General features: G+C 44.9%; 1 protein-coding gene across 1 annotated transcript in view; it reads right to left on the reverse strand.

Moving 5' to 3' along the window:
* The window catches only part of hectd1 (HECT domain containing 1), a 33,257-nt gene that overhangs the window by 1,551 nt on the left and 3,992 nt on the right, over positions 1-27,714 (reverse strand). The window contains exons 2-41 of the mRNA XM_074691291.1: positions 21,239-21,418; positions 20,915-21,064; positions 20,596-20,830; positions 19,580-19,807; positions 18,332-18,613; positions 17,956-18,226; positions 17,774-17,850; positions 17,181-17,279; positions 16,942-17,056; positions 16,657-16,831; positions 16,389-16,527; positions 16,099-16,269; positions 15,777-15,999; positions 15,426-15,689; positions 15,121-15,332; positions 14,892-15,038; positions 14,712-14,806; positions 14,521-14,626; positions 14,288-14,422; positions 13,856-13,995; positions 13,482-13,694; positions 13,273-13,383; positions 11,792-11,958; positions 11,431-11,607; positions 7,622-8,617; positions 5,213-5,434; positions 4,918-5,051; positions 4,672-4,828; positions 3,428-3,498; positions 3,129-3,280; positions 2,992-3,046; positions 2,670-2,898; positions 2,505-2,587; positions 2,247-2,374; positions 1,895-2,096; positions 1,643-1,780; positions 1,060-1,538; positions 749-907; positions 333-411; positions 132-225 (exon numbers count right to left, since the gene is read on the reverse strand). Of these exons, the coding sequence (XP_074547392.1) occupies positions 132-225; positions 333-411; positions 749-907; positions 1,060-1,538; positions 1,643-1,780; positions 1,895-2,096; positions 2,247-2,374; positions 2,505-2,587; positions 2,670-2,898; positions 2,992-3,046; positions 3,129-3,280; positions 3,428-3,498; positions 4,672-4,828; positions 4,918-5,051; positions 5,213-5,434; positions 7,622-8,617; positions 11,431-11,607; positions 11,792-11,958; positions 13,273-13,383; positions 13,482-13,694; positions 13,856-13,995; positions 14,288-14,422; positions 14,521-14,626; positions 14,712-14,806; positions 14,892-15,038; positions 15,121-15,332; positions 15,426-15,689; positions 15,777-15,999; positions 16,099-16,269; positions 16,389-16,527; positions 16,657-16,831; positions 16,942-17,056; positions 17,181-17,279; positions 17,774-17,850; positions 17,956-18,226; positions 18,332-18,613; positions 19,580-19,807; positions 20,596-20,830; positions 20,915-21,054 (7,300 nt within the window). The 5' untranslated portion in view covers positions 21,055-21,064; positions 21,239-21,418. The remainder of the gene's footprint in view (positions 1-131; positions 226-332; positions 412-748; positions 908-1,059; positions 1,539-1,642; positions 1,781-1,894; positions 2,097-2,246; positions 2,375-2,504; positions 2,588-2,669; positions 2,899-2,991; positions 3,047-3,128; positions 3,281-3,427; positions 3,499-4,671; positions 4,829-4,917; positions 5,052-5,212; positions 5,435-7,621; positions 8,618-11,430; positions 11,608-11,791; positions 11,959-13,272; positions 13,384-13,481; positions 13,695-13,855; positions 13,996-14,287; positions 14,423-14,520; positions 14,627-14,711; positions 14,807-14,891; positions 15,039-15,120; positions 15,333-15,425; positions 15,690-15,776; positions 16,000-16,098; positions 16,270-16,388; positions 16,528-16,656; positions 16,832-16,941; positions 17,057-17,180; positions 17,280-17,773; positions 17,851-17,955; positions 18,227-18,331; positions 18,614-19,579; positions 19,808-20,595; positions 20,831-20,914; positions 21,065-21,238; positions 21,419-27,714) is intronic.

The raw sequence follows: 27,714 nt of genomic DNA on the forward strand, positions 1-27,714 counted from the left end.
GGAAGGGACAAGAGTTGAGAGGAAAGAAGGACAACAGGAGTAGGAAACGAGGAGAGGGAAGAAGTAAGCTCTGCAGCGCCCCCCTGTGGTGACTTAAATCAGTGCATTTACAGATCACAGTGTGTGTTTACCTCTGAATGCCTCCATCTGTTTCTGGATACCCGTGTGCATACACAAGTCAAACATCAGCTCCACGTACTCCTCTGCGTTCTCCATGGTCACCATCTACACACACACACACACAGAAAATGTTAGTCTGAGAAATCTGAGTAACTTGAAAGTAAGAAAGCAGTATGTGACAATGTGTGTGTGTTGGTGTGTGTGTTTTTTACCTCATCATCCCCGTTTGTTTTCAGATCCACAGCTGAGAAACCGTGAACCTTTGAGGATGGACAGAACTGGAAGTTCAAACTGAAAAAAAAAAAGAAGAAAGAGATCAAAGATTTAATGACATGAGTCCAAAGCATGTCCTGTGGGTGACAGTAGCCTGAGTATTTAGAGAAAGGAGTGTTAATTAGTTTCTTAGCAAAAATCAAAATAAAATATTAAACATCCTGAATCGGTGTAAGTCATTTTTCCGAATTCAGATGCTCTGTTTGTCCTTAAACACACCATCCAGCCCCTCCAGGAGTTAGAGCCAGAGGCTGTTGATGGGCTGTGAGTAAACACTGGAGCTTTAGGATGCCTGGAGTGGGACTTTGGTGTTTCTTTGTGTATGAGTGTGTGTGTGTGTGTGTGTTTGTTTTACCCCAGGTCCTCGATGCTGAGGGGGGGTCCAGAGCCCAGTGGGTTTCTTAGCATCAGATCCTGCAGTCTGGTGTTCTTCTCGTCTTCACTCAAACTCTTGCTGGACAGAATCTGCCTCCTCTTCACCGCCAGCTCCTTCACCTCCTTCAGGAAACTCGCCCTGCAGAAGGAAACAGAGGAGAGAAAGAGGAAAGGTTTAAAAAAGGAGGGTAGGAAACATGAAAGAGGAGAAGAGGAAGGCCAAAGGAACAAAGGGAAGGAGGGATCAAAGGAAGGAAGCACAAGAGAGGAGAGAAGGAGATAATGTCTCACCTGTGAGGGTTGACCAGCTGGAAGTCGTCCCAGGTGAGGATGCCGTGGTACCAGGCGGGGGGTTTTGGTTTAGGGGGGTCCATGATGAACTCAGACTTGGAGTCCTCGTCGAAGCTGCCCACAGAGTAAGTCTCCTGGCTCTCCTCGGTGGACGCCTCAGACTGCACCTCAGACAGCAGCAGGAAGGGGGTGAGGTGGGGGCGCTCGGGGTCGTGGGGGGAGCTGCGGGACTGGTACAGCAGCTTGCTCATGTTGGACTTGATGTCCCCCATGCACAGCAGCTTGAAGAAGGGCTGGGAGATGGGCAGGTCCACCAGGCGGTTGTCCTGGATGCACTTCGCCAAGAAGATGCCGAGGAAGTGGAAGAGCTTGGTGATGCGCTCAAGCTCCTCGCTGTCCTGAGGGAACGGAGCGGGGAACAGACCGCAGGAACGCTGGACGTAGAAGCCAGGAGGCTTCAGACCACCACCCAGGTCCACCTGAGACACAGAACCAGACTTCAGTGAACCAGAACAGATGGTATTTCTGACGTTCTTTAACAGTTTACACGAACCATGAAGACCCCAAAGTTTTCTTGTCGTACCTGTCGGGACTCATCGTCAGGGAAGTCGTCGTCACACAGCCAGATCCCAAGTGACGTCCTCTGAAACTCTGCGGCCACCAGAGCGTAAAACTCCAGAGTGGGACCAAGACCTGTTCCCTCCTCGCCCTGAAACTCCACCTGGAGAAAAACAAAACATCCAATGATGAAGCATGATAGTAAACACGAGGTTACTCCTTTAAAGTGGATCAAAAATATATGTTGTTCTCTAAATCAGCAGGGTTGACTTCTCACCTCCAGCACAGACTTCCTGTCGGCGTGCAGCTGCATGACCGACTCCGCCCACTCCATCATGGCTTCTCCTCGAGGGACTTTAACACGCTCGTGTTTCAGTCGACCCACTCTGAACTCTCCAGGGTCGTCACGCCGCACTGTAGTGGATGGCCGAGAGCGCTCCATGGTTGCCTCCCGCCGGTTTTGTAACCACACGATCGCCCTGCAACAACAGGTCAGAGGTCAGAGATCAGGGACGTTTGATTTTCCCAATGATCAGACTTTTCCTTACATTTGAACTTTTCACAATCTGTTAAAGTTTGTCTTCCTTTAAAATCTAAAGTCTTAGATCTTTTTAATCCTCCAGACTCACCTGGACGCTCCAAACGCTGTGCAGGTGAAGTAGAGCTGTCGGGTCTCGAAGGGGATGAGGAAAGGACACTTAGAAGTGAGCTGTTCACACCAGTCGGGCAGAGCTCCGCTGGCCAGAGCGAGAGGCTCCTGAAAGCAAACACACACACACTCAAGTGAGCTGCTGCTGCAGTTACACACTGATCTGTCTACAGAAAAACTCCAGCAGCAAGAAGTGATATTCTGCAAAACAAATCATCACTCCTGAAAAGAGCCTGACCTCGATCTGCTGCAGGATCTTCGTTGTGATCTTCTTGCTGGTGAATTCTTCTGGAGATGCATTAAACTGCAGCTCGTCGAAATCTGCACAAAGAAAATTATCAGTGAGGTTTGAGCACTTAAAGCATTTAACCTGAATTCTTTTTCCTTCCGTGTGTGTTCGTACCCTCCTGCAGCGTGCGCGGGTTGGAGGTGGCGTCTCCTCCGATGATGTAGAGGATACGCAGCAGCTGGAGGACGTCCTCGACACCGCAGGCGTTCTGGCTGCAGCCTGCCTTTGCCTGTGCCACTTCTCTGGCCATGCACAGAATCTCACTGCTCTGATTGGCTGAGACCGAGCTTGGGCTCAGGCCACCAGAGCGACCACCGACGCCAATACTGTGTTCACACAAGTCCTGTATGAAAAAGAGGACATGATGTCAGAGGGTGAGGAAAACACTGAGCTTGCACATGAGGCATCTGAAGCAAGACTTTAACGTGTTCCTCACCATCTTCCCACTTTCCTTCTCCTTGTCTGCGTCCTTCAGCTCTCGGTACATTATCCTGCAGGAGAGAACAGCCACAATAAAAACCAAACATCAAACAAGCGGTTCACATCACTCTCAGACTGCGCTCCTCCTCTTACGTGTATGTGGGCTCCCAGATGCGTCTCAGTTTGTCCGTCTTCACAGCTCCGTTACAGGAGAGCTGCAGCAGCCGCTGGACGTAGTAGAAGATGGTGGATTTGTAGTTGGACAGAGGAAGCTCCACCTCTCTGGTCGTTCCTAGACCTGCCACCTGCAAACACAAAAAACACAAACTTAACTGGGAGCTAAATCTGAAATGTGTTTTAAACTTTCCTCACATAGTTTCAGATTCAAAGAGCTCCATGTCTAAAAAATGAGAATCTAAACGTGTGTTGTGTGTGTTTGCTTGTTTTGTTACCTTTAGTGTAAGAGCCAGGTGAGGGGATGGAGCGCACTCCACCTCCTCCTGAACCTCCGTACGAGGAGTCCCTGAAAAGAAAAGAGTGATTAAGACCTTAAATACCTTTAAACCCTGCAACACCCGCTCGGCTTCTAACTGCAGCACGTAAGAGGGAGCACATTCTCCCATCCTGGCCTCCCTTCACTGGCTGCCAGTGTATTTTAGGGTGGATTTTAAGATTCTTTTATTTGTTTTTAAATCTTTAAACGGTCTGGCCCCACTTCTCTGAGCTCCTTCACCCCCATGCTCCTTCGTGATGCCTCAGGTCAGCTGATCTGCTGCTCCTTGAGGTACTGAGATCAAAATGAAAGCTCAGAGGGGAAAGAGCTTTTTCTGTAGCTGCTTCAAACTGTGGAACCAACCCCCTCATTGTGCACTTGTAAAACACGTCTCAAAACCCATCTTTATTACTTGACTTTTAACCCAGTTTGAGACTCTGCTCTTGTTTTAGTGTTTTATGGTTTGTTTTGGTTCTTAGTAATTGTTTTATTGTTCATAAATTGCTTTTAAGAACATGGAACAGTTATTTTAGTACCTTCACCTTTGTTTTATCGTTTATTTACCTATTTTTTTTATTATTATTATTTTGTGTTTATTTGGAATGGACAAAAATTAATACAAATCCATATACATGAGTGGATGCACAAACCAAAGTCCTTCCATTTCTCTTAGGAACAGAAACTGAAAAAAAAACAAAAAAACAATGAACCCGAGGGGTAGACTGTCACTGTCTTCAAAAAGATATTGCCATTTACCAAGCAGAAGGTAATAAATTTCAGGTTTCAAAACGATTGTACCAGTGAGATTAAATAAAATCTGCTCTTTTAGGGGTAATAAACTGAATCCATTTATTCCAAATCTGGTAAAATTTGTGAAGTTGAACTTTTAGTTGGTAAGTCAATTTTTCCATTCTAAAAATCTCAAGAATTATTCCTATCCAATCACCTTAACCATCTCCTTGTAATTGCTTTTTTACAAGCCGCCATTATTTACCTATTGATGCCTTCAACCTCTTTTGTGCACGGCACTTTGTTTCAGCTTTGGTTGTTTTTAAAGTGCTCTATAAATAAAGTTAAGTTGAGTGAAGAACACAGATCCAACAGTTAACCGGTAATTTGGCTTAATTTGATTCTATTCCTAAGTGTTTCTGTTAAATTATCCCCTTTCTGTGTGAGTGCGCGTGTGTGTTTGTGTGTTTCTACCTGGCGGGGGGATCTCAAGGTCCGTGGTCTGCTGGACGTTGGTTCTTCCTGGTCGGGGGTCAAATGCGGGAACGAGAGCAGAGAACTGTCTCTTCAGCACAAAGTCATCGTCCCACGTCCTCCTGCGTCCTCCTTTGGTCTCATACTCCTCCTCCTCCTGCAGGAGAGCACACACACACACACTCAGCACCTCCTCTGCCATTACTCAAACCTCACACCGCCTCAACTGACTAAACTGTGCATTACCAGGACCTCCTCGTACTCCTGGTCCTCCTGATTGTCATCTTCGTTCTCGTCATCGTCGTCATCTGGCTCTGGGAGGTCCTCCTCGTCGTCCAGCTCAGCCAATAGGGTGTTGGCACGGCAGCTGTCCAGGAAGTCTGCAGGAGACAAAGAGAGAGGAGGTGATGTTCTGTGATGTTCAGGTGTCGAACATTTGATGATGTTAGACAGCAGGTTAGTGAGAGCAGGCTGTGTGTGTGTGTGTGTGTGTGTATGTGTGTGTGTGTGTGTGTGTGTGTGTGTGTGTCTGGTCACCAACCATAGAGCGAGAACTCGGCCTCCTGGCCCGTGTCGCTCTCACTGGACGTGGACGTCAGGCTGGTCGTCAGTGTGTTGCTTAGCAACTGGCCCACCGACAGACCCGTGGTTGCCGTGGCTACATTATTGCTGCTGGTTACTATGGAGGTTGACATGGTAACGGTGGAGCTGGTGCCGGTGGTGGTGAGGTTAGGAAAGCTCTGAGCGCCCATGAGAGGAGAAGCTGCAAACAAACAAACAAACAAAGGGAGGTTAGTCTGTCAGAAACTCAGCAGCAGGGGAAGCTCGAGAAGCTGCAGTCAGCTGACAGGAAACAGCTGATGATTGGCTGCAGGAGCGCACTGGAGCATCAACCATGCAGGAGGTCTCGATCACAGCCCAGTGACTCCAGTGAGATACTTTAAAGATGCTTTAAAACATCTCCAGGAACTCTGTCAGTGTTAGAGCACTCAAAGTGTCAGGGATTGAGTTATGATGGTTATACATAAACAATGGGTGCTTTCTGACAAGATGTACCAGGAACTTTAAGTACCAGGAAGTAAATGGTTCCTTTGCCCTAAAGTTCCACGAAGATTGTCTAATTCAAACAAGTGATGTATAAAGACAAAAATAAAACTAACTGCACTGGACTATCAGACCAGTAGAGGGCAGTAAGAAAGAGATGAAGCCCATATTACAAAGATGACTCCATTAAGGGAGACAGGCCAGGATCATCATGTGTAACGCTACAGCCCTGTTACCACCAAGAAGTTTAGTGCAGTTTGTTTTTACACGGCATGCATTTTATGGTGTTTCCACTGACTAATCTCAGGGACAGATCCCCAAATAATCAAGACAAGCTGTCCCACTTTTTGGGATCCTTCTGTAGGGGTGCCAGACTAAACTGATCTGATCCCTGAAGGTGGAGCTACAACACTGTAGACCCCTATTATTCAAGTGATGCTGCCATCAGCATTAGGCTAACACGCCGCCTACCACAAGAGGGCACAGTTGGCTGTGGAAACCCAAAAAGGCCCAGGCTTAACCAATCAGTACCAAACCATACTGATCTAAACCAGACTGCTTGGTGGAAACGGGGCTTATATGTGCTAGCCATAGCAGAGGCTGACGGTGTTAACTGGAGACTTTCAGCCGAACACATCTCTCTCAGAGGTCTTAAAATGATGAGAATACTTAAACTGGATACGCACTGACACCTTCAGCTGACAGTATCCAGTTTACAGTGTCACTCTTTAAACATCAAGACAAATTCACACTATCAGGCTCAAAGACTGTGTCCCACAATCCCAGCTGTGTGTGATCTTGTTATGGAAGGAGGGTGAAATAAAGACACTGTGGTGCTCTACCAGTTGGAAACATTCAGCATTGCAGGCCCTGCCCCCTAACAATCTTAGACTTTTGAATAGAACACCCAACGAGAAACTTTTTAGGGGGAAATTACTATCCATGAAATAAATTTTGACTCTGGCTGTGTCCGAAATGGCATACTAACATACTACATACTGCATGGTTGTTGTGTATATACTGTATACTACATACTATGTATTACTATGTATTTTGTATTACATACTATGTATTACATACTATCTACTAAGTATGATTAGAGTGCCAACCGTTTACACTGTAGTATACTACTCAGTTTCCCATGATGCATTTCAAAACATTCAAAACATTTTAGGCGAGAAAGTCATCATGTAGAAAACCAAAATGTGGTCATTTGGGCCATAAAACGCACGGATACAAATTTAATTTTGACATTTCGGACATTCTGTTAAGCCCGCAATATGCTATCGAAGAAACTTCTGGTCAGCTCCAAAACAAGAGCCCAATTTACAAAAGCGTTGAAGAACTTAAAGGAGATAATAAAAGATGCTTTTAATTTGAAAACCGGAAGTTCGCTAGTGGCTGTTTTTTAGCCAACACGGGTCTCAAGACGAATTCATCATCCGATCGATCCGTCCGTCGCCTCAGGCACTTTATTTCTTTGTACTTACGTTTTGGTTTCCCTGTAGAGGTAAGTCCATTTTAGTTGCTTCTCATCTTGTCATCTCATTCACTATTTATGTTTATAAATATGGGGCTCGCAATGCATTATGGGGCGTGTCAGTGCGTCTAGTATGCCCACCTCCCATACTAAGAATTTTTTCAGATATAGTATACATCCAGGTATTTCTCGCGCACACAATCTTTTTATACTATTTAACGTGAACGCACTACATACTATTTTTGACGTCACACTTAGTATGAGTAGTACGTTAGTATGCCATTTCGGACACAGCCTCTGTTTCCTGCTGTTTGAGTTCCTGCTGTAGAACCTAGCACCCTCTGTTGTCTTGGTGCAGCAGTAGGAACACTCACTGTCAGCGAGAGTGAAGTATTAGTGGAGGATTACTGCAGGAATGATACTCACTGGCAGTGCTCATGACGTTCCTGCCCAGTGTGTTGGTGTTGTTGTCGCTGCTGCTGCGGCTCAAGTTCATGTTGTTGGTAGCGTTAGTGCGGGACATGTTGGGGGCCCGGCGGACGAAAGACTCCATGAGGCTGGCCTCTCTTGATGACAGGTTAGGCACGCTGGCGCTGGAGCTCATGGGAGCGCCTGCAGCCAGCAGGGAGCTGACGGACAGCCGGGCGTTTGTGGCAGAGCACAGAGGCCTCTGGGAAGGTGCGTCTTTGCTGGAGGACTCTGACACAGAGCTGACGTCAGGGGAGCTCACGCTCACCAGCCCCATGGAGATCGCTGTTGCCGGGTCGGTGCCGGCTGCAGCTGAGTCCTTATTCCTGGGGTCGTCTCCTGGGGCGGGGGTGTCAGCGGTTAATGTGCCGGAGCTGGACGCAGAGCCAGACCCTCCCTCCACGGCAGACGACAGCACCACGATCGGTTCGTGCTGCTGTCCATCTGGGCCTACCCCAACCCCCATCAGTCCCACTCCAGGGCCCTGGTCCAGCAGCAGCCCCTCGGCCCTCCTCTCCAGACGCAGACCGCCAGCCCCGGGGAGCCCAATAGAGGAGCTCAGGCTGATGTCCGAGGAGGAGGCAACGCTGCAGACGGAGCTGCTGCTGCCCTTCCTGCTGGACGAGCTGCCTCCACCCAACGACGTCGCCCCGCCTTTGTCGGGACAGTTATTTTTCACCAAGCTGCTCCACGTCTGCTGCTGCGACGATGAAGAGGTGGAGGAGGACGAAGAGGAAGTGGTAGTGGTGGTGCCGCTGCTGGCCGCTGGCGTCGCGGAGGGTCCCACCGTGGAGGAGGCGGGGCCTGAAACAGTGGATGAGACAGGTTTGGGTGACGGCGCTGTGGCAGCCGACTCAGGGTCGTACCCTGGAGCAAGCTTGAGGTCAAACTTCCCTTCAGCGCCCATACGGTAAGAGTTAGAGCCGCCAGCATCCCAGGTTACATCAATCCAGCCTGGATGGACAGAGAGATAGGAGGGAGACGGACGGATGGATGTCAGAGACCCGGCAGAGAGAGAGGAGAGAAAGAGGAGAGATACAAAGACAGAGAGATGGGAAGAGAGTGGTAGAAGGAGGTAGACAGACAGCAGAGAAGCAGCTTACAGTCAGAGCAGCTCCACACGGCTCCACACTGGACCAGGAAATCAACCATCACTATGAGTTTGTCTCATTTCTATGTTTACGTAGAAATGAGAGTCAGAAGAGACCTAACGCTTGATAAGTGAATAAATCAAAGTCAGAATAATTACTGATTAGCAATGGAGGAACTTCTGCTACCTGACGTCTATGATTGTTGAGTTTTACATGTGAAATTACTCTTTATTGTTATTATTTTATACTTTTCAAACCTCTGTGTGAACTATCTGTCTGGAGTTTCTCACTTTTCTCACTGAACACATAGAAGAGTTATTTATTCCTTTATTTGTTTATGTAAAATCAGCTGATTTTGGTTTGTAACAGTTAAAAGTTCATTTTTCATGCTGCTGCTTTTAACTGTTGTATTTCGTCTGCATCTTAAACAGCATCAACAAGTTTTAAGCAAAAGGTCCAGGTGGAGCGATGAGAGAGAAAAATATGAACACAGTCACAGAAAATGACAATCAAAGCAAAAGTAGAAAATATTTCTGCAAAAAGCATCAAAGCCACAAAGAAAGAAACCAAACTGAGGAACAACAATAATCCTGCTTCATGATTATTTAAGATTTAAAGATCAACAGAGCTGCCGGTGGAGTCTCCGAGCGCTCGGCTCACCAACAGAAAACATCTGATCTGAATTAAACACATGGAAACACAGAAAGGAGGAGGAGGAGGAGGAGGAGGAGCAGAAAGAGGAGGGGGAGGAAGAAGAGAAAAGAGGGTGAAAGAGAAAGTGGAGGAAAAGAAACAGGAGGAGGAGTAAGAAGAGGAGCATGAAGAAAAGAAAGACATGAAAAGCTGGAGCATGAGGAAGAAAAGAGTGAAGAGGAGAAGCAGGAGGAGGTGGAAGTGAAAAGGGGAGGAAGACAACAAGAAGGAAGGGAAACAAGGAGGTAACGAAGATAAAGATAAGGAGGGAGAGGAGAATAGGAGTGGAAAAAATAAAAAGGAGAAGCAAAAACAGGAGGAAGAGGAAGTGGAAGAATAAAAGTTGGTGGATGAGGAGGAAGCTGAAAGAGGAGGAGGAAAAGGAGGAAGAGGAAAAGAAGCAGGAGGAAGTGGAGGAAGTGGAGGAAGAAGACAAGAAGGAAGAAAAACAAGGATATAAAAAAGATTAGAGCAAGGAGGAAGAGGAGAAGTGAAAGAGGAAAAAAGAAGAGGAGGAGCAAAAACAAGAGGAGGAGGAAGTGGAAGAAAAAGAAAAGAAGGTGAAAGAAGAAGAAGCTGAAAAAGGAGGAGGAGCAGGACAAGGAGAACGAGGAAAAGAAGCACTGGAGAGTGAAAGAAAAGGAGGGGAAGAAGAGGACAAGAGGGAGGAAAAGGTACAAAGAGGAGGATGAAGAGGAAGAAAAGGAGGAAGTGGAAAAAAAGGAGGTGGATGAAGAGGAAGCTGGAGGAGGAGCAGGACAAGGAGGAAGAGGAAAAAAGAAGTGGGAAGCGAAAGTAGAGGAGGGGAGGAAGACAACAAGAAGGAGGAAAACAAAGAGGAGGATGAAGAGGAAGAAAAGGAGGAGGTGCAAGAGGTTGTAAACAAGAAAGAAGCAATTGAAAAGGAGGAGAAGAGCGAAGAAGAGGAGGCAAAGCAGTAGAAAAAGAGCAGAGGATAAGGGGGATGAAGAGAGAGGAAAGAGGCAAAAGAAGGAGGAAAAGGAAGAGAAGGAGGAGGACAAGGGGGAGAAAGTGAGAAGGAGGATGAAGACAAAGAGGAAGCAGAGGAGGAGGGAGAAAGGAAAGAGGAGGTGGAGGAGAGAAAAAAGAATAATGCACAGGAGGAGGAGGAGTAGAAGGATGGAGGAAGCGTCCCTTATGATGTCTCCAGGTGGCCTGCTGGGATGCTAACATGCTAACACACTAACACTGTGCTCAGCCTAGAGCGACTCCTTCAGATCTCAGCTGATTAAAGTGTGTCACCAAGTGTCCTTGTTCTCTCTGCAAACTGCTGATGCGCAGTTATGTGTATGAACATCCATTATCATGATTTGATTTGTGTGATGTGACAGATTTTACTTTTCTACCCACTGTGTTTGTGTTAAAGGTCACGTTATGGAAAGTTCAGGTAGGAAACGGTAAAACAGAAGTGTTGTGTTCATTTAAACAGGAACCTGCAGAGTCTAGACCCTGTATCAGAGAATAAAGAGGATTAGAAAACATGAGTGTGAGCTTTGGGGAGATATTTGAATCAGCAGGTCGTGAATTTGTGTATTACATTCTTAAAATCAGATGAAAACAACAAGCAGGAGACGTTTTGTTTAGTTTTCTGTAACTGAATGAGAAACAAAGACAGATTCAAATCTTTGTAAACATCCGTGTTTGTTTGCTCCCCTCTGTCTCTGTGGTAACTCTCAGGGAGTTAATCCATATTTAAACATCTTCTCTAGCCAAAGGAAACCTCTAATATTCAGAAATATTCAGAATTATTAAACAATTTTGACCTGCTGGCCCACAAATATCTGCCCACATCCAACCCTCTGAGGGAAGTTACAGGAAGCCAGGTACCTGTTAACCAAACCTTTAGCCAAAAAACCAAACCACTGATGATAAAACAACAGTTCAGTGAGTCCACCTGAAATTCAACGGTTTTCTGAGGCTTCTGGAGGAAAGAGAGGTTCATGTTTTTAGTCTCCGTCTTACCGTTATGGGCTTCTCCAGTGACTGTTCCCTCCCCAGCTGGGTTGCCATCCTGGTCTCGCCACTTCCAGTCGATGCCACGGACGACCCGCGCTCCAGGGACGATGTATTTCATCACCTGGGAGCGGAAGAGGCGGCGCTGACGACGGAGGTTTGCTTCCGCCTCTTTCACAGCTTTACCTGAGGGAGGAGGGCAGAGAGAGGAGGCATGTGAGAGTGACGAAATCTTCATGAAATCTAGTTTGTTTCTGTCTTAACATCCAAAAAGACAAAATCAGACTAGAAAGTCTTGCAGGAAGAAGCCTTTCCTTTCATTTTGCCCAGTTGTGTCCTAGTTTAAAATAAAAACATCATGCAGGCGTACCCAGCTGGTCCTCACAGACAGCAGTGACGGTGCCATACAGCTCGAGGCCAGACAGAGACAGGTAGTGAGTCTGTCCGCTGGCGTTCTTCCCCATCTGCTTGATCCGGATGTGTCTCCAGCCCTGCTTTTCTTCTTTGGATGGGTCAAGAGGCCATGTCGCCGTTGACCTGACACATGAAAAAAATAACACTCTTAGTGAATATTATGTTTTCTTTGCGACGCTCTAGCTTTGAGCTTTGATATATAACTTGTGTTGTGGCTGCCTGTTACAGCAGCTCTCTCTTCCTTGTCCATTTGTTGTAATTTTTTCATCTCTTTTCATCATTTTTGCATTTTGAGTGGATCATTACTTTGTATGGCTCATCTGTTGGTTGTGGACACCAAACTGGTTGTGGCTTCAGTGATATTTTTTATTTTTTTTGATTCTGTTTGTCTGGAAATCCTATGTGTAACCATGGCAGCATTATTTACATGTGAAATCAGCTGTTAGCAGCCTTTAGCATGTTAGTGCTAACTGGTGCTAGGCCTGATGTTCCCCACAAAGTGAGGAGAAGGAGGTGAGGACGACGTGCTGGTTCTCAGGTGTGAGCATCATGCTATTCACAAATGTGGCTAACAAAGCTAACACTAGACACCAACGCCACGTTGAAAGAACTTCACAGGAGACAGAGACTGAACAGACTGATGAAGAAACTCGGTCCTGGACCCTGTGGAGGTGGAGGTTGGCTGACTGGACAATGATGGACAAGCTGTCACCATTTATTTTCTTATGGACCTTTTTGCACTTTCTATACACTTTCTTACTTTTGTTTTCTTGATTGCTGCTGTGACTCCTCCTGAATTTCCCCTTGGGGGTAAAAAAAGTATTTTCTATTCTCTTCTATTTTTTTCTATTCTATATAAAGTCAGCACGAGCAAAAGTGTCCCTGTCGCTCTGTGTGGTTTATATTTACTTTACTCTTCATCCTGATCAGTTTGTGGAGACTGTAATGATGATAGGCTCTAAATCCAGTGACACATATTACGCACCAGCTGATCGTAAATCCTCCTTGCGCTCCTACAAGAGTCACCTTTCTGCTCTTTTTGGGCAAAAGTTACTGTTTTGTGCAGGGCGTGTCCAGACTTTCAAAATGGGGTGTCACAATGAGGGCAGTGACATAAGTAGGGGTGGCCAGAGTGTGCATAATTACAAATTATCACCATTTACTTTTTTTAGCTTCACTCTCTAATATAACAAATATGATGAACTACGGTTCTTTAACTATTATATTCCAGTGTATAAGTTTAGTAAGGCACAATTATTTTTTTGTTGACTAAATAATTTACAAAAGTTTTAAGTTTCTAACGTTTTGGGGTTTGTTTGTTTTTCCTTTCTGGTGTCGGGAGGGTGGGGGCCTGAGGGGCTCCCCCACAGTTTCAAAAAACCCTGGAAGAAACCCTGGATGTCAATGATGTTTTGGGATTTTATGTGAAAGGTTTACCCGGGTTCGTTCAGGCTGCAGTCATCCACATGCGTGTAGAGAGTCGTCCAGTTCTGACCATCCTTCGACACCTGAAACACCCAGTTCCTCAGTGCAGAACGACCATAACCCCTGCAGGAGAAGGAGGAAGAAGGGGATATGTGTGTGTTAAACAACCTGGAATCCACAGGCGATATGTTTATGAAAGTATCTGTTGTTTGTTTTCTCACCTGGCGTGTCTGAGTGTGTACGCTGAGGGAATGACCCAGAGGCCGAGGTCCACGGCAAACCAGGCGTTCTTATCATCATTGGTGTGACAGTTGAGGGCGGAGCTATCCCGACTCAGGATGTCTTCCAACCGCCCATAGGGAAGATTCCGCCCCTCTGATGATGTCACCACCACCAGGCCGTAGGCAGCAGGGTTTACCCACTCATAGGCAGTCCTAGGAGGAACACAGGAGGCGTCAGTCTGGCAGCACATTTTCCTACTTCCACCTGCCAAAAAGGATAACTACCCACTCTGACCAACAGTTGGTCCTCCACAAGAGCAGATTTCAGTTTTTTTTTTAATTTAGATAGACTGTCTGCATGTAGGGGCTCTTACTTGGCGTTGGTTCCGACCCAGTAGATGATCCCGTTCTCGTCAAAGTCGTGCTGGTGTCTGAAGGTGAACGTCTGTCCCTCCCTCAGCTTCCTCACAAAGACAAAAGATGAGCGCTCAAAGTCGTACCACTGCTTCGCCACCTGGAGGACAGAAGAAAACACTCGATGTGAGACACAAGCTTTTATTCAAGTTGGAGAGATGGTGTTGCCTTGTAAAATTTTACTTTCGATGCTTTTCTTATGCCTTTTAACTGCCTTACAGAAAGGTAACTTTATGTCCTGTTTTTGGAAAAAAGTCTTTAAGATGCTAAAGTTAGAGGAGTAAATGAAAAGAAGGATCAACTGTAGAAGCACAGGTGAGATCTCTAACTTAAAGAGTGGAGGTGGTCCTCCTGGTTGGATAAAAAAGTTTCCTGTAACTGTTTTTTCTCACCATCTTCAGCAGGTACTGCTCCAGAGACTCCACAGTAGCAAGCGGCTCCATCTTCAACATGCGTCCCGTCCTGTCGATCAGAGCTGTCTCACCAGGTGCTCGCTCCAGACGGAACCGCAACCTCCTTGTCAAGATCTGATTGAAGCCAAACACATACACAGTTAGGTTTATCCCCGAGTGAGCATGCACAGTTAGAGAGAATCAGCCTGGATTGAGGGCACAGTGTGACCCACCTGCAGGTTGTATGAGGAGCCTGGAGTGTCGTACAGGTGCAGAGGTAGACGTTCTATTGACTCCAGGACAGCTATCAGTTTACGGATTAAGGCAACAGCGGGTCGGCTGCAAGAAAGAAAAGGGAAAAGATGTGTAAAGAGGAATAATATTAACATTAGCGCAAAATTTCAACGCTATGGCCAGCATTCACCTTTCATCGTCTTCATTCTCGCTGAAAGCCGCCTTAAAGACATTGATCCTCTCCATTAAAGGCTTACAATCATGTTTCAGGTCCAGTTCCACACTCTGCGCACAAATCAACAAGACAATCACTTCAGATCAGATGTGTGTTTAAAACTGAGCAGGAAGAGAATGGTGGTTAAATACATACATTGTTGAGGACAGTGAACAGCGCCTGGACCAGGCCACTGCTGCACATCTCATACGGAGAAATGGTGTTTTCATCCTTCAGAACGACAATCAGGTTCTCCAGGGCTGTTTTCATCAGGTCTCTCCACGTGTTCTCCCCTTCAATACACTAAAAACAAACATACGACACATAAGAAGTCAGGAAACTCAAGTGATCCAGGGTTTAGGAGGGTGTGTGTGTTGGTGTGTACCTGTCTGTTGGTGTGCAGCTCCCAGGAGGACTCCAGCTGTGTGGAGATGTTCCTCAGGGTGACCACCACCCCTCTGGGCATGCTCTCCACAGCTTTGAAATGGTCGTCGTACAGCTCTCTCGCCATGCTCTTCACCTTCTGCTTTGTCTTCTCCAGCTTTGACTTTAGCTTCCTGCCTCTCTTCCCCGTCCAGCCCGTCACGAACTCTGAGCCTGAAAACACACACAGGAAGGGACGACATCAGCACAAAGGAAGAAGCTAACTTCTGTTCAACGTGTGAGAGTTCTCAGGTGTTTTTAACTGACCCAGAGAGGTCTCTGCAGTGAATGAGTGTTTGGTTCCTCGGTTGGACTCGAAGACGAAGCCCGGCAGGTCCTCCTTCAGGATGGTGGCCTGTTGTCCGTCTGAGTTGTGGATGGCGATCTCTCCATCCTTCAGGCAGGTCAGAGACCAGTTCCCCACCGTCAGCTTTGTTGGACCAACGCTGGACAGGATGGGCTGACTGGCTGTGACGGGTTTCACCTGACTCCTTGCACGCTGCAGTTTCTCCAGGAACTCACTGCGAGACTCTGAAAGACAGGAGAGAAACAGAAGCGTTCAGTGAGAGTGACAGAAAACCGCAGATCGATAAGTGTTTGATGAGTGTGTTTTCATACCGGAGCTGTCTGATCCTCCCTCTGGACTCCCACTGGAGTACATGGTTGCCAGCTTCCCGTCCAGGATGAACCTGAACCAGCCGTTGGAGCCGTTCGAGAGCTCGAGAGCAGCAGCGTCTGACCAGATGTAGAGACAGTCCCTCCCTCTGATGATTGACCAGTCCTTCCAGTGATAAGGCTTCCCCTGCTGGATCTCCCTCGCATCCTCCTGAACCTCTTCCTCCTGCAGCGAGAGGATTCTGATTTAGCTCTGGGACTTTTTTACAACACTTTTTAAAACTTCTGCTTCTGAAATGATATAACTGACCCAAACTTCAGTTACCTTCTCAGGTTTGGCTTCATCTTCATTCTCATCATCTGACGCCGGTCCAGCCAGAGTGGAAACCTTGTTAATGACTCCCAGTCGAGCAAGCTGGTCGAGGAATACGTCACCACCTTTATCCACCAGATCTCTGATGATCTGCAGAGCCAGCAGGTGACCGTCGTCATCGTCCTGAGACAAAAAGAGGAGAAGGTTTCAATTCTGCAGTCAAAAGCACAGCAGCGTTATTCCTTAGCAGCACAAAAACAAGCTGCAGCTTAGTGAGTGCAAGTGTGTGTGTGTGTGTGTACCTCCTGGTCGAGCACGGTAGCTGTGATCTCCACCAGCACAGTGGGAAGGTTGTGTCCGGTCTCGCTGTCACACACCTCCTTCAGCAGGACTTCGCTGCTGTAGTGAACCATCTTCCTGATCAGAGCCAGACTCGCTTTCCTAAACACAGAAAAACAAAAACGCTTCGTCAGGTGAAGAATCTTCAAAGAGAATGACTTAGAAAATGTTTGTTTTCCCCTTAACACCCTCATTGTGTGTGTGTGTGTGTGTGTGTGTGTGTGTGTGTACCTAATAGAAGGCAGCATGGTTTGCTGAAAGGTTTGTGCAAAAACAGGCAGAAGTCTTCTCAGGTAGATCGGAGCCATTTCTGGGTCTCCTTTTGGCTCGCTGCCCTCCTCCTCCTCTTTGTTCACGTCCTTCTTCTTTTTGTCGTCACCCTTATTCACAGGACACATCCAGTCCCCTGCACAAAACACACACACACAGGTCATATCTCCATACTACATTTTCATCCATGTCATGTTGTTGCTGAGTCACATTAACAGTCAACTTCAGTAAAATGTTGTTACTGACCAGGCGACTGCAGAATCGCCACCACCTCCGTGTGTCCTCTTTCCCTCGCCTTGTCAAGAGGGGTCTTCCCGTCCTCGTCCCTCAGGTCAGGGTTGGCCCCATGACGCAGCAGAGTCTACACACACAGACACAACGTATAAAAACAGGGAATCAGATGTTTATGAGGACATATGAGTGGAGGTAAGAGGGAGAGACCTGAAGGAAAAAAACTAAACAGCACAAAGCTGTGTTTAGCTTACCTTGGCTACTTGTGGGCGTCCGAAACAGGCAGCGTAGTGTAGTGATGATGACCTTTGACCTCTGTTGACATCTGCACCCCTCTCACACAGAAACTCCACCTGAAGAAACACAAACAAGGAGTGGGTCACAGATCAAAAACATCCAAAAGCTGACATTAATTCAGCAGACGGAAAAGGAAAATCAGGAAATGACACATGGATTCAGACTTCACCTCCGTCCTGCATCACACAGAGTGCTGTGTTTGTTGTACTCTTGTCAGCTCATATTTGTGTGATTTGTCATCTTTTGCATAAAACCTGTGCTATAAAAATGTTTACTGAGTTAATTTTTGAGTTAAACTCCAGGAAAGCTCGGTTTGATCAAAGACTTAACTTCCTGCAGATGTTCAGATTAAAGTTACCCGACTGTGGATCGGTCTTATAGCACTTTGAGATAAGCTTTAAATGTACAGTGCATCATATATAGCATGTATTATGATTATTGCACAGCAACATCCTGCAGAAGCTTGACCTTAATGGTTGAATGTCTGTACTTCTGCTAGCAACAGTCTGAAGGTAAAGCTAAGACTAGCATTTTTTTATTTTTTTTTTACCATTTCCTGTGTTCCAAAAGCTGAAGCCCAGTTGAGCAGCGTTTGACCAACATCGTCCATGAAGTTCACCTCAAACGCTGAAAAAACAAGCAGAAGAAGGGATATTTCATACAAGTGACAACAACAGAAACAACAGGAGACCTCATTCTTTTTAACAAGACAATTGGAGTCTGAGTTTGTACCTCCGGTGTCGATGGCATCGATCAAAGCGTCGGTGTCCTTGCTGCGGATACAGTCGATAAGCTGTCGGTGTGATCTCTCCCCTGAACTGTCCAGGCGTCGCAGGCCAGGGATCCGACCCGTTGACCCTGCGGTGGATTTGGGCAGCGCCTTCCGTCCCTCGAACAGGAGCACGAGCAGGAGATCCACCAGCCGCATGGTGTCCAGCACGCAGCGCTCATCTCCACCAAGGGCTGACTCCATCGAGTCGGGCAGCGCTGAACGTAACAGATCCTGAAGACAGAAGAGGAAAATGTTAATCACTTAGGGTTTGTAGAACGTAAAACACAAAGCACATAAAGAAGAAGTACTGGTGTGTTTGTGGCACTTAGAACCTACATGTGTGACAAGTGGTGACCCTCTGCAGAGCGTGGACAGCAGGCTGACGATGGTTGACACCTGATTGCTCAGTTTGGAGTCCGGGGCAGGGGGGGCAGCGCCAGTCGAAGTTCTGCCAGGCTTACAGGAGGAGGCTGGGCCTGACACTGTGCCACCTGCAGCCGCCATACGGGACAGCAGCTCCTCTGTCAGGCCATGTTTGGCTAAAGGGGCGGGGTCCACGCCTCGGCGAGTGAACCTGTCAGCTAATGAGGCAAAGCAGCGTAGAGCTCCGTCTGACACCTGCAGAACAGAGAGAAGTTAGATCCACTGAATCAGAAGCACCTGGTTACGAGCGGGCATCTTGTACCAAGGTTATAATAGTTTTGGATTTGTCATTACAGTTTAGTTTTAGTTAGTTTTGAATTTTTTTTCCTCATTACAGTTTAGTTTTAGAGCAGGCATTTTAGTTTTTATTTAGTTTTGATTTTTGCAACAAGGCTTAGTTTTAGTTTAGTTTTAGTTTTTCATACCCTATTAACCAGGTACAGGATTGAAAAAGGTCAGGGTAAATATTTTGTCACTGTTTATTTTCCAGTCCAACATAGTGCTCACTGCTCAGTCAATGCTGATACTGAACTGTTGGCTGCTGCCTTAAACACAAAAAATAATATAAACTCAATATAAAAAATATAAACATAAATTATATAAAAATAATGCTAACATAAATCACACAAAATTAATATAAACAAAAACAATATAAAACAATATAACATGAGCTTAAATATTTAGAAACTTGGACTTGAACAAGAAAGACAGACTTAAAAACAATTAAAGTCAGACTCACATGTAATTAAACTATTACAGTTGCTCTGATTCATTGCTCCACTACGTTTCGTCGCAGCACAGCGCACAGCCAGTCAGTGCAGTAAACAAGCACGTCCCAGCACATCGCTGTGATGGTGCTGTACGGCACTGACGACTACCGAAAACTGTCATAAAATTGGTTGGGAAAATGTGTCTAATGTGATTAATTTAAATCCTAAAGGCTATCAATATTGTCAGAAACTAAAACTAAGGGCATTTTGTCTATAATTTTGGTTGGTTTCAGTTAGTTCTGAGAACACAAGATACAGTTTTAGTTTACTTATCGTTTTGGTTTTCTTTTCTAGATTTTATTAGTTAGAGTTAACTGCAATGTAGTTTATATTTTAGTTTTCGTTCTTAGTTTCGTTTTAGTTAACTATCATAACCTTGTCTTGTACTCACCTGGTGGTCTTCGTGTTTGAGGAGGCTGGACAGGGACTCGACGCAGGTCTCCAGAGACGAGTCCTGAGGCTCCATCTTGCTGCAGAGTCGAGACACGACTGCCATGGCTGAGTGCAGAGTATCTTTGTGAACCAGGTGACCGCTGTCTCGGATGAAACTCAGCACACAGTTCAGACCACCGGCCTCGAACACAGCGCCAGACTCCCGTGTGCAAATCAGCTCCAGCACCTACACAACAAAGACACAAAGGTTAGACTTCAGATTTCAGGGCCTCAGAGCCACTTTCCAAACTTAAGTTTAAGTAGAAACTGTTTCATGCTTCATCTCAAAAAGACAAAGAAGACATTCAATCCTGATATTTAGAGAATCAAACCTGGGAGCGAGATCAAACAGCACCTGATAAATAAAAATAGATAAACTGATCCGAGACCGGCAGCATCTTTCTGTCTGTATCAGGAGATCACATCAGCAGCGAGACATGAGACACGGACAATCAGACGCCTGAATGAGCACAACCATCCTGTGATTTTTATTAATAAACGTCTGGAAGCACATGGTTTTAGATCTTCTGCTTGTGGTGTGGCTCTGCTCCAAGAAACAAACACACACACACTCACACACACTAAACTGAGCATCAGATCAGTAGCTAACATTGTGTCCTGGCCTCTCTGACACACTGGCCCTGTTCAGGTTGATAACAGCAGCAGAGAGGGGAAACTTGGCAGATAAAGGAGACAAACAGACTCTGTGATGAGATACAGCTGTAAGAAAACAAACTCAGCTGATCACGGTAATGACATCAAACCTTGAAAGAAGAAAACAAACTAGGAAACTAAAGAAAAAAGCCTGAAACAGTTTAATCAGGATAAAACTTTTGTTCTCTGCATTACAATAGAGATTTTTCTGATCCCACTCAAAGCTGAAAGCCCAGACTCAAACTTCAGTTTCTCTAAAGTCTGTAGATTATGTCGAGGGTATTCGTTTCCGTTTGTTGATGATGAAATCAGAAATCTCACCTTCACACACTGCTCGGCCAGGTCTCTGCTGGTCCTGTTGTTGAGCTCCACCACCACCAGCCGGTTGCACAGCGCCTTGATGGCCCCGTCCACTCCGACGATCCTGCGGGTGCACTCTGCTGACACGTCCAGGTAGTATGTGATGGCTCGGGCCGTGACCTCCAGCACATTATCTGGAGCGCTCTCATCCAGGAAGATCTTACAGAGCGCTGGGAGGAAGGTCCGAGGAGGACAGCTGGAACAGCAGAGAGGGGAAGGAGTCATCACAGGAAACTAAACCACTGACCGGATTGACTGGGATCAGAAAATGAGCGCTCACGTCTCGAAGCAGCGGTCCACGTTGTCAGACATGAGCAGCAGCATGCAGAGCTGCTCCAGAGCGATGAGCTGCATGTCGCGCTCATCGCCCTGACCCATCTGCAGCCATTCCAGCAGGGTGTCCGGGTCCACGTCCGCCATGATGGCTAGCCTACAGGGACAAAAAGATACATGAATCCAACCACTAGAAAGTACTGATTATGACTAAGGAAGCATTTGTGTTAAAAAATAATAAAAGATTTAATTCAGTCTCTGGTTGAAAACTTTCTTCTAACGCAGACTGTTCTGGAAGTTTCAGATTGAACCCACTCCCCTGATCTCTCACCTGGCTCCCCCGTTGGCTACCCGCTCTGGCTCAGCGCCCAATCACTGCTCAAAGTTCTGTCGCTGTTTGGGACTCATCCAATCACCCGGACGGAGGGAGAGAGGAAACGAGGATGAGGAGGAGGAGGAGGAGGAAGTTGCTCGCGCTCACTGGGGCTTCTGGGACATGTAGTCTCTTTACCTGCAGGCAGAACAATGAGAGGAAGTGAGAGGGGACATTTAAATAACGAGGGCGACTCAGTTATACAACTTCCCTTATTCAAACTGGAGTTTAATCAGTTACACAGCAGAATCTGTACGGACAGGGTGAGGGGTAGCTCCTGGGTGACTGCAGTCTGTCAGAAAACTGTTTCTTCTGAGCTCTGGATAATTCCTGCAGGACTGATGAGTGATGAGGATGATTACTTGAGTTAATATCTTATGCTTGACTACTACACTTTATACAGGAAAGTGGCTAACTTTTGCACACTACTGCTTGTTAATACTTTGTATTGTAGCAAAAAGAGCTGCTAGGACACCAGAACTAAGATATGAAACAAATAAAATCAAACAAAATTGATATGACGGCAACCAAAGTCAAACTCCTTGTTAAGTGTCCTCTTTCTTTCTTAAAATTATACTGTGTTTCTACAGAGGGAAGTCTTCCATCTGTATTTTTGATTTTTGTAACTTTATAGGCACCAATCGTGGTGCAGTGCCGTTCAGTGTCTGTAGGTTCAGACTCATATAGAACATAGAGGGACCAGGTGACAACGCTGCCTCTCTCTCTCTGGTCTATCTATCATTTATCAAACCAGAAAAGTCACACACAGAATAAAACTCCTTACGAGAATGTTCGAGCAAAGATTGGCAGCAGCTCGCACCCATGTGTAAGAGAAACAGACTTAACAGGTGTCTTTTGCGCCGTTTTTACGACAACAGTTTGAGGGTGAAACGCAAAAATTTTGTTGCGTTTCAGCCTCATGTTTACATGTAAGTGGGGTTTGAACCAACCTAAACGCAAAATTTTGAAAACAGCCTCCAGAGTGGAAATTTTCTGAAACGATGCCGCCATCGTTGACGTGTATAACGCCATATCAAGCTTTGCTACGCACAAGCACATACAAGAGGACGTTACAGTTGTTGCGATCGTCGCGGACTATCGTGTTGTGCTTGTGCTGCTCAATCTGCTGACTGTCTTTCAACAAAATGTGCATCTTTTGCTCCACTTCTGCTTTTAGCATTCACCAATACACCAGAGATCTTCCAAAAGCAGCTTCTGGACACGACAGTTATAGCGCCAACTACAGGCCTGACAGGCTTACTACAGCATTTTCAGTCCCTAAGCGTTTCTGTGTAAATGCAGTTTTTTTTCACTGTGGTTTAGTGTTTTCGGATGAAACATTGTTTTGTAAATGGGGCCTTAGTTAGCTGAACCAAGGCTGTGACAGAGGGCGGAGAAAAAAAACCAACTGCGGTAGCTTCCTCAATGATTTTGTGTTGGTATGAAAATTTTTAAAAGTGATAACTTGTAATTTCTAAGTTTAGCTCCTTTATTTATTTTAGAGCTAGCTCTCCAATCATGCTTCATTTTATTGCTTCATCCATGACTGGGATTGCTCTCTCTTAGCTGCTTATTGTGGGTTGAAAATATGACAGTAGCTTTATGTTTTTAACTGGCTTTTACAAAACCATCAAGAACTAAAAAAAAACAGGTATTATGCGAGACTATGTCCCCAATCTACCAGCTTCCTACTGTCTCTATTTTCCTGTCCTTTAATTCAAGCATGTGAAACTGGAAAATATCAAAGCATCGACATTTTGACAACTTCAGCAGCTCCTGAGAGGCAGCAGTTACGGTAAAGGCAGACTGGATAATTACTGGGTGACTAGTTTGTTTTTACAGGTCCGTTTTAGATCTGTCCCACTTTATGAAATACTTACAAAACCTCTGATTCAATACCCATAATTCATCCGGTCATATCGTCATTAAAAACAAAACCTGTTTCATGTTTCAGACATAAAATAGACAGAGTCTCCTCAGAGCAGAGGACACTTCTGGAACAACCGCAGCTTATTCTCATTTGAAGAGTGAAGGTGACATTTCCTGTTTGACAGAGCAGCTGAAAACAGTCCCCAGGTGTGATCCTGTTACACAGGTACAGTCTGAGTTTAAAAGGCTGAGGAAAAGTAAAAAGTGAATGACGTGCATCAAATGGAAGAGCCGATGCAGGAAGAAAAAGATCTAAACCACAGAGTGTGTGTTTGTGTGTGTCTGTGTGTGAGGAAGTTAGGATCTGACGAGCTAATTTAACTGCGTGTTGTCGTCACACACACAGGAGCCGGACTCTGATGTGGTTTTCAACCTCAAACAGATCTGAAGCCTTTCCAAACTTCCGAGCCTTTCAACCCTGCATTTTGTCTGACAGGCGAGGAGTCGTTCTGAGCAACATCACCGTCACAGTGAAACGACAAACAGAGCGCAGAATCTGAGGCAGCTGGATATAAAAAGCCAGAGCTTGACTAGCAGTCTGTTATGAGACCGCATTCAGATGGACTGTTAAAAAAATATATATTTAACGTCAGAACAAAACAAAACAAACAGGGATGCAGAGCAGGCTGATCAGACATCTAGAACATAAAAACCCTCCAGTTACAGCTGGTAAAAAAGGCCTGAAACAGGTCATATTAGTGTGCAGTGCAGATACAGATCAGCTCAAACGGTTAAACGTCTTCATTGTCTGGGGTAATGTGGTTTGGCAAGTTGCTTGAATGGATAATTCCACAGAGCCTCAGATGAAATCTCACGTTTCTGCAGTTTTCAATGTTGGATTTATGACAGGGTGAAACATTTCAACAATCAGAGAGATTTAGCTCGGGAGTTCGGAGAAAAGCTTAATACTGCTGAAGCTGGAAGGACTCTTGAGTTTAAAGCAGCAGAAACACTCGACATGTGGAACTGCTGGCTCAGGAGGATTTGGGGAGCTAAAAAACAGGGTCAGAGTCCAGAGGAGGATGAAGATCGTCTGAGTCCGTCAGCATCTGTGTGAGAGAGTTTGTCGGTTTAAGCTCATCTATAGTTTCTTTAAAACTGTTAATGTGTATGTATATATGTATGTATATATGTATGTATGTATGTATATATATATATATATATATATATATATATATATATATATATATATATATTTATTTATTTTATTTTATTTATTTTTTTTACTGTAATTGTTTCACTTAACTCTTCTAATTCTTATAATGGTATTTTATTATTAATTTATTTTCTAGTTATTACTATTACTTTGTATGTGTGTATAGCTTATTATTTTCTTTTCTTTTTTCCTAAATATTTTAAATATTTCTTTATTTTATTGAATTATTTTCGGTCATTTTTTTTTTCCTTATATTTTGAAAAACTTAATGCAGATATAGCCTTTTTTTGGGGCGGGGTGGGGGGGGTGGGGGGATATGTGTATATGTCTACGATTATGTATGTTTGTAAATACGCATACCTTTATTCCTCATAATGTTATGATTTTCCAATGCGAAAATGCACGCATTCATTGTAACCAATGGTAAATTTCTGGTAATTTAGTGCCAAAAATTCAATCAAAAAGAATGTTGAAAAAAAAAACTGTCATTTTGGTTTGGGTTTCACTGCAGGTTTTCAAGCAAAGATATTTTTCAATCGTCACCACTAACCATTAGCTGATTGACAGTATAGTTCTGCTTTTACCTCACAAAGTTTCCACCCAATCAAATTGTTTGTTTATATTTTTGTGATAGTTCCTCCCAGAAATCTTTGTTTTTCTCAGTGGTTAATCGCACAGTGAAACTTTTACTTTCTCAAGTTATGTGACATGTTTTTTGGAAGTCGTCTGGCACTCTAACACATTACAACCATGGGCTGAAGTCATATAAATGTTCAAGATGAAATAATAGTCACATAAACTACTCACTTCCAATATTTGAAAAGCATGACTCATTCACACTCAGGGTTAATTCCATTGATACAAGACATATACATCAATGACCCATTTTCCATGATGAAGACCTGACCATGAGGTCAATTAATTCACAGATGAACAAACAGAAAAATGTTTTCAAACTCTCTAAATTCCTTTAATTAAAAAACACAAAATTGTCTTTTATGGATTGTGGTACAGCCGCAGAACGAAAAGGAGTTTTTTGCAGACGAGAAAGGGAATTCTGGGAATCTGTGCTCGATTAAATTAAATTTTCAATCTTGGGTCAATTTTTTTCAAATTTAGTGTAATGATTCAAACTCAGTTTCTATGGCACATATCTCAGCCGATGCACTGGATTGACTTTTTTTTTTAAATATTTGGTGGTATATGTTTTTTGATGCTGTTGGTGGAAACGCGGCTTAAAACTAGTCTGAAATGTTTTGTGTTGGGCTTCGACGGGGGACACATTATTTCATGGAACTTTGTCCACAAGTCAAGAGCACCCATCTGCAGGGACTGAGCGTCCCTGCAGATGGGTGCCAGGGGCTAAGATACAGCAATCATCCAACAAAGATGCACAAAAATATACACATAACAACACAAGACAAAGAAAAGTTAAAATATTCTTCGTGTTCTTTTTGACTTTTTTGGCGCTACGGTGCTCTCATTAAACTGAAAGTTGGACATATTCGAGATTTTATTCGGGGCTCCATAACAAAATATGTTTTTATTTTCCTGTTTATGGTTAACAGAATTCAGACTGGCGCTATACCCCTGGTTGTGTTTCTTAACCATTTGTAGATGAAAATAGACGAAGAAATAGACGAAGAAGACCAACTTCCGGTTTGCCTTGTCCACTATGTGTTGACAATATGGCAACGCTCAGTCCCTGCAGATGGGTGCCTCTCCCAAAAGTGGGAAGTCAAAATCTGGCCAAAAGCCTGAGGGCCAGCCCTTACCTATAGGGCCCAATTTTCAAAAACTCAAAGCAAAAGTTTAGAACTAAATTGGAAAAAAAAGACCAAAAAGTGACTTAGATGAATAATAGCTGCCAAAATTAATACCAAACTCTCTTCTAATATGTGCCTGGATGCAGAATATATTTTGTAAACCACTTTGTGCAGAACACTTTTGGTTCAGAACAAGGTGACATTCAATATTTGCAGTATGTGACCACAGCAGCATGCAAACAACTCGCGAGCATGCGAGCACGGTATGCTGGAAGCACGGTATGCTGGGAGTCCAACGGGTGCAGGATAAGTTGATTAGGTCCTAATTTGAAGCCCAGCAGCTGACTGTGAGTCTGTCTGGATGGAACCAGGCTGAGCGGGGCAGATCCTCTTATCAACAGATTAATCATCACAACTTGCCAGCTAGCGTCCTGTCCTCTCTCTTCCTCTCTCCTCCCCCCTCCGGCCTCAGGCCTGAAGCCACCACAGCAGGACTGAGTGTCCAGCTCGCCCCTCAGTCACTCACTGGGTTTAGTTTTCACCCCTTTGACCCTTTGTGGTGTCCTGTGTCTACTTTCTACGTCAAAAATAAGGTCGGTGATCTCCTGAAGACAAACTTTTCTTTTTCATCATTGGTCTAACGTGTTTGTGGAGGGGGTCACAACACTAAAACTTCTCTCAGAGACAGATTCGATCAAAATTACACATCAACAACCCAGGCTGAGAGGAAAACCAGGTCTAGTTAAGACTTTCACATGTTTAACCGAGCAGATTCTGGGTATACTTTAACACCATGTCCAAAAGGATTCTGTGTCAGACTTCAGCCTCCCCCTAAATCTACAGACTCTGCAGGTTTGAAAAATATCAGATGCAAGACTTTTTTAAAACCACTGTAAAGCAATTTAACCTTTTCCTTCCAGAAGCAGCAGTTTTTCTGATGATCTGAGCGCTCACGCTGCATCAACACACAATCAGAGCGAGCTTTGTCTCAGCTGCTGCAGCCTTACAGGGAGCATTTGTCAACGAAATGCGTCAGAGAGGCACGACTAAAGCTCAAATGTGACCAAAAAGTGACATTTTCCTCCAGATTTACACAAGCTTCTGTTAGCTCCTTCTCAGCCAAACCATCTAAACTCTGCTTCTCATGCTATTTCCCTGAGTTATGGCACAGAATAAATCTCTGGTGACTTCAGAGAATATATGAGCGGTAACAGCTCCACAATAGATGAAAGAGTAATCTATATTTCTTGTCACAAATGCAAAAATACAACCTTGGATATTTTCTAAATTGCATGCTCCGTACAAGGAAGAGAAACTGCACACAGGGAATTTGATGTAATGCATTTGCTTGTTTACTAAATCAGCTGATGTGGCAGCAGCTGGATCAGCTAGCCTGGTTTAAACTCCACCCTGTAGGTCCTCAATGAACCACTGAGTGTTTTAACAGGCTTTAGTATCAATGTTTGGATCGGGTTTTAAAGTCTCCAGTTTTTCTGTTCATGCATTTAAATACCTTATCTTGATACTAGAAACCAGATGTTATACCCCCTTTAGCACTTACTTTGCAACTAACAGAACTTCTT

This window comes from Halichoeres trimaculatus, unplaced genomic scaffold, assembly GCF_033239565.1.
Source record: "Halichoeres trimaculatus isolate MK-OKI-2021-1 unplaced genomic scaffold, fHalTri1.1 fHalTri1_scaffold_17, whole genome shotgun sequence".
Lineage (NCBI taxonomy): Eukaryota > Metazoa > Chordata > Actinopteri > Labriformes > Labridae > Halichoeres > Halichoeres trimaculatus.